General features: G+C 30.8%; 1 protein-coding gene across 1 annotated transcript; it reads right to left on the bottom strand.

Moving 5' to 3' along the window:
* Positions 1-1,165: 1,165 nt before the first annotated feature.
* LOC114262260 (peroxidase 4) lies at positions 1,166-4,319 on the bottom strand. The gene is made up of 4 exons (XM_028202614.2): positions 3,737-4,319; positions 2,409-2,600; positions 1,915-2,083; positions 1,166-1,818 (listed from the first exon to the last, which is right to left on the bottom strand). The coding sequence occupies exons 1-4, from the start codon at positions 3,947-3,949 to the stop codon at positions 1,427-1,429; spliced, it is 966 nt and encodes a 321-aa protein (XP_028058415.2). The 5' UTR covers positions 3,950-4,319; the 3' UTR covers positions 1,166-1,426.
* Positions 4,320-6,389: the final 2,070 nt, after the last annotated feature.

Below are 6,389 nucleotides of genomic sequence, written 5' to 3' on the forward strand. Positions count from 1 at the left end.
ATATGGACAAAATTTAAATACACTTGACGTGATGTGATCAATTGAAAATCAATCAATCACTTAAATTTAATATCGTAATGTCACGCCCTCAACTCAAACCCACCCCAAGTAAAGTAAAGATTATCCATTAGAGCTCTTCCCTCTTCTCCCTCTTTCTCTCTAATTGAATTTTTTTTGGTAAATTTGTATGAAAAGCTAGACAATATTATTAAGATTTTGCAATATTTTTAAACATAATATGAGGATTGAACTCTAGGTTTAAGTTAAAAAATATATATATATATATATATTAAAGGTGCTATTGCACATCTTTTCAATTTAAAAAACTTCAAGTAAATTTTGTGACATTAACTTAATGAAGTTTTGAATTGGACTGATAAACCATGAATTGATAAAATTTCTACCATAATTTTTGAATTGGACTGATAGCATAAAATTTTAATTAGGGCAAATTAAGACGAGGAATGAGGTCGACAGAAGATATTAAATATATTCTTATATATGAGTGTGCTGAGGTGGCTCATGGGTGGGAATCCATCAATTTTAAAGCTTAAAAATGGGATGAATATATATGTGTATATATATATATATATGTTACCCCACATTGAAAACGCAATGTTGCTAAGAAAAGTGGAAGAGTAGGCTTCATCTTCTTTTTTATTTTATTTTATTTTTAAATGTTGGACACCGTGATGAATTGAAAGCCAAAGGTGAAGACTTTTTTTTTATTTAATAAGGGCAAATTACATATACACCCTTCTAGGTTTGACAAAATTACAGATACCCCCTGAGGTTTGAGAAATTACGAATTCCTCCTTGAATGCTATATTTGCATAAGAAATTAGGGAGTAATTTGTTATGAAATATAAACCTCAGGGGGTAAATTGTTATGAAAATACAAACCTCAGGGGGCGGGATGTAATTTCCGAAACCTCAGGGGTATCTGTAATTTAACCAAACCTGGAGGGGTGTATATGTAATTTGCCCTTTTATTTTTAATCAGAGAAGGTGACTCATTCAAGGCATGAATCTCCAAAATAATACAAGCTGTGGGCATTTACATAGTATGAAATAAGAAAGTTCTAACAAATTTTATGCCCACTCAAAAAAAAAAAAAAAAATTACACTTGACCATATTCTACTTCTACAATTCACTCCATACATCTACAACAAGCAAACCGAAAACAGAAGCCTTCGGAATTATTCTTTCAAAATTAATACAAGAATCTTAACTTAAATCTCTTAATTAATTAACGAAAATACCAATGATATACAAGTCTACTTTTTATATCCACCTTATAGACACAGTGATGTGTTAAAAAAATAATTAATTGATAATTAAAAAATATTTAATTATTAACGAATCATATTCTTAACATACCACTGGATCTAGAAGTGAGTCTAAGTTTTGGTCAATGCTCATTAATTAATTGGGCATCCTACAATTCTTCCTTATCTCGCCTTTAGATCCAGTGAGGGGACGAATATCTCCCATCTTAATCATTGCTGCAGCAAAATCAGAGTAGAAGGTTTTGGCATCGGTGCTATATTTTTCGACAAGGGAGTCAGTTGATCCACCATTGTGCAATATTTGATCAGAGTGGAGGAGGCCCTTTTGGTTGATCAAGTTCTTGTAGTACTTGTTGTCAAAAAAAGTAGGACTTTGAACGTCTAGAGGTGCCAAATTGTTGTCTCCAGAGCCAGTAGCACTTGGGCAACTCCATTGCCTTGTCTTTGCAAAGGAACTATCAATATTAGTCTCATTATATATGCGATTTCTGAAGTTTGTACACCTTACTTGCCCTATTGTGTGTGCTCCTGTTTCACAAAAGAAGTCATTTTAGGAGAGATATTAAAGATTTTTAAATTGTTACATCTTTTTACTTAAGCTTTTAACAGAGAGAGAGTGAGTACCAGATAGAGTAACCATATCTTTAGCAGAGAGGCCTCTAGCTTTGAATCTTTTGATAAGGCCACTAACGGTAGAAGTAGGAGGTGGGATTACACCACTATTTGCCTTGGCTAAACTAGCAGTTTTAGAATCCCTGCGTCCAAGTTTGACATCCCAACCAGGCCCTCCAAGCTACAATAACAGCAAATAAAATTGCATTTATCCATCAGAACCAAACTTACATGCATGTAACCATCTTGGGTATTTAAAATATGCACAATAAAATTACACTTCCATCTTGGGTATTGAGTTGGTAATTAACAATTAATATGATATCAAAGCAAATAATAGACTGTGTGATCGAATCTCCCCATTTGCTCGATAATTAAAATATTTACATGTGGTTAGCCTGAAATATAGAGAAGAATATTTCTCTAACTATTAATTTAAACTTTTAGATGAGTAAGCAGTTAATAATAAAATACTTAAAACTTGATGTTTCATAAGAAATACTTACATAAACTGTGGAGTCGCGAGCTGCGATGGCTACAATATCAGCACACGAGACTATATCAGGACAAACTTCTTCCACCTTGGACTTGATATCATCTATTACATTGAATCCCCTTACAGATCCATTATTAGGAAGTGCAGTCTTTTCCCCTTTAAAAGATAAAGTATCATCTAAGAGTATTGATCCATCACAACCCTGTCACCAATAATTAGGTGACCCCATGAAACAGAAACAAGCCTTGTTAGAGTTTGTCTTGAAAAAAAAAAACAAAAACAAAAACTACGGAGAGAATCGGTCAACGTGCATGACAATAGAATAGTACGTTATGGTCATGTTTGATTCACAAGATTAATAGTGAAGTATTAATAATCCTATTAAATTAGTGTGGTATTCATTATCCAATTGGATTAATATCCATTGGATTAATAATCCCACCCCTACCCCATTACTAATAATCCTACAAATTTGTTGGATTAATTATCCATTGGATTAATAATCCTAAATCAAAATATTAACACAAACATAGGATAATTGGGCCCACGGATTAATAATCCCAATCCCATGCTCTAATCTACCCAATCAAACATGCTCTATATGTCTTATGTTGTAGACTGTGCCATCAAGGTCAGTGAACTTGACTTTATTATACGTGTTAGTCATGCGCACGAAATGTTGCCTCATATCCATCATTTTTGTTTCATGACTAGAGCTTGTAGTTTTTTAGCAGGGATGTTACTCTATTAAAATGATAACAAGAGATTATACAAATAAATAAATTACGTATAAAATAATATGGCTTAATATTGGATTTTCACTTTAAATAGAACAATCATAAATATGACTTTATTTTCAAAAAATAACATTATCACATCCTTCCTATAATATTTTATGTATAAAAATTTTGGAAGAGTTCTCCTAATAGTAATCATTTGAGTGCATATTTTGTGTTCTAGTGCATGTGCATGTGCATTCGCATTCGTTTCTTTAAATTTGACATAGGATGTAACGATAGAAATTTTTGAGTGTAAAGGACAGATGTTATGTAGTTACTAATATGTAGAGTATTTAAAAGATAATACAAAGAAAGGGTATTGTATATGTGATTAGTCGAAGGTAAATATCCTCTTAGATTGCAATAATTTTTCATGAAACTGATTTAAAGTATATCTGTTAATCACATGACATTCTTTTTGTAATGAAAGTATTTGTGGTAGCACAAGAAAATTATTTGTAATGGTATTTTACACTATTACAAATATTTGTAACTTGCCATCACAAACATTTCAGTTGCAAAAAAGGTTTATTTGGGATGAAAAGAAGAGAACATTTACATTGACAAAGCAGTCATGGAAATGGAGGCGAAGGAGAGAAGCACCCATGCGCTTTTCCTTCGACACAGCAGCTTCAACCACTGATTTCACAGTACTGAGCAAATTGGGGCAAGTCTTGCAGTAGAAATCAGTGGAAAGTTGAGCAGAGGAGGTACCCATTAAGAGCACAAACATGAGGAATGTGACATTAATCACCATTGAAGAAGAAGCCATCTTGGGAAACAGAAGGTGGTAGACAGACACTAGAGATGAAATGAAGTGTGTTGAGAAGAAGATAGTTCCAGGGTTGCATATATATAGAAGAACTCAAGGGCACGTTTGGCACAGCCAGATGACCTAATCTTCTAGATTAAATGCATGGTTTAACATTTCTAGATACCTCTAGAACAAAATTAATATTACTCCCACAAGAAAGAGTATGAGAAAATTATTTGGTGCTATTAGGTACTACTGAGTCAATGGCCGTAAGAGTTCACACGATTACTTGTTTTTCACATTTAGGAATGAATCATAGACATGTTGGGTAGCTGTGGATCTTGATAAATATGTTTAGAGTCAATGTATTTTTGATATTCCAATATTCTTCTATATTTTCTTAATACTATGTATTTATAGTTAAATTTTGTACATTTTGTATAATATATATATATATATATTTTCCTATTTAAATTATAGTGAAACCACGTCGATTGGGACGTAACTCTATTATAAGGTTTATAATTTTTTGTGTTCTTGTATGTTTACTTTAAATTTTATTTTATTTCTAATTAATTTTATTATTATTTTTTAAAGTAGTTGGAGCAATGCCTCATGGATAGGTAAATAAATTAAAGCAAGGTAGAGGTAGTAGAGCTTTGTATTAGTTAATTGATTCATATTTGATGACAGTAGACAAAGTCCAACAACACGTTTACGTGAAACGAACTGATGGAAAGTCTTACGTAGTAGGTAACAATATTTTATCAATTTGTGGTCCATTTCGATATCAATGTTTATTTGTTTATTTATTTGGGTTACAGTAGAGACGCCATGCAAACATGAGTTGTTGAGCATTAGCATACATGCAATTAAATTATAATAAATTTACTTCTAAATGAAATTTTTATCTGAAGCACCATTTTGAACGAGTGGATGAAATATGATGGGATTTGTTTGATAATAAACCTTGTCTAAGGGATAAATTATACTTATTTTTCTTAAATTTTAGAAAAAATGTAACAAATTTCATAGTTTAATACAATTATATCACTGCAATATAGATAAAAATAATAATATTGTATATTTTATTTTTTATTCGTATGTATGCAATATATCGTTTTACATTAATTACAACATTTCCATCAAACTAATTATTTTTATTTTTTTGTTAAATCATTAAATTTCAACTCCATCAAACTAGTTATTAAGTTAATTATTTTAGTTTTAGTAAATTTAACTCAACAAATATAACTAGTGGTTTGGGCTAGTTAAATATTAAAAACTATTACTTTTGATATTTTGGAAGTAGTTGGGTAAAGTTTATAAAAATAATTTTAAATTAAAACTAATAAAAATAATGTTTAAATAGCATGTGAACAAGATAAAGAGTTTGTTGGATAGTGTATTTAAAATCTACATAAAAAAATAAATTTTAAATTAAATTATAATAAAAATTTTTAAAATTTGATGAGGATGCTTTTCACACTTGCGCGCTTTTGTAGTTATTTAAAAAAATTTAGACTTATATTTTTTCAAATAATTGTAGGGGAGGTTAACTAGGTATATGCACCAACTATTTGAGATAAATTGATATTTTAAAAAATGGATGATTGAAATCAAATAGAAGATACAGTTTTGTTAAGATTTTCATACAAATAAAATCATTCAAAAATATTTATAATTCATCAACTGAAAACTTTCAAATTATTTTTAAAATTTAAAAATAAAATTACTATAAAAAAAATCTTATAAATCTGAATGAAAAAAGAACGCCAATTAATTCAATTATGTCAATCAATAATCTATTTTAATACATAAAGTGAAAACTCACTACAACATATAAGAGTTTTATAGAACAAATTTTTTAGTCTCTAAAAGTAAAATTTTTGTTACAAAAGACCTTTTTTTTTTGTTTTTTTTTTTTTTTGAGCGGCAAGCAAAAAGGAAATACATTAAAGATAAAAGATACAAAGCTTGGGATGGGCAACAAGGCTATGCATGTGTAGCGACAACCTCCCAAGAGAGTTAAAGAGATTCCAACTCCAAATGCCCTAAAAAATAGTAAATAAAATAATGAATAATGACAACCACTTGAAGGCAAAAGCAGACACCCTATACCAGACCACCTCAACAATATCTAATTTGCTTAAAGTCATAGAGGAAATCATAAATGGAGAATTGAGACTCCTTGGATGCAGCCTTTAACTAGATAGCAAGTCTAGTGATAATAAGCTCCTGTAGTTCTAGCATGTTAGGTTGAGATCTTTCAATATTTCTGTGCTTTCATATGGACTAAAGAGCCACCAGTGGTATTGCACGCCAAATTCTCCTTTCTTCTTTATTGCAGTAGTGCCCTGCCCACCATGGTAACAGTCCTTCGATGGATCTTGGTACCATCCAAACAGCCCTTCACCACTGCAGCAGGCCAAACCATAACCTCCACACCAAAGGGCAA

This window comes from Camellia sinensis, chromosome 14 (genome assembly GCF_055761805.1).
Source record: "Camellia sinensis isolate YWXY chromosome 14, ASM5576180v1, whole genome shotgun sequence".
NCBI lineage: Eukaryota > Viridiplantae > Streptophyta > Magnoliopsida > Ericales > Theaceae > Camellia > Camellia sinensis.

Coding starts and splice junctions, on each gene's coding strand:
- LOC114262260 (XM_028202614.2), bottom strand. CDS start 3,949: ATGGCTTCTTCTTCAATGGTGATTAATGTCACATTCCTCATGTTTGTG. Junction 2,601..3,736: donor TCCATGACTGCTTTGTCAAT/GTAAATGTTCTC, acceptor TATTGGTGACAG/GGTTGTGATGGATCAATACT. Junction 1,819..1,914: donor AGATATGGTTACTCTATCTG/GTACTCACTCTC, acceptor TTTGTGAAACAG/GAGCACACACAATAGGGCAA.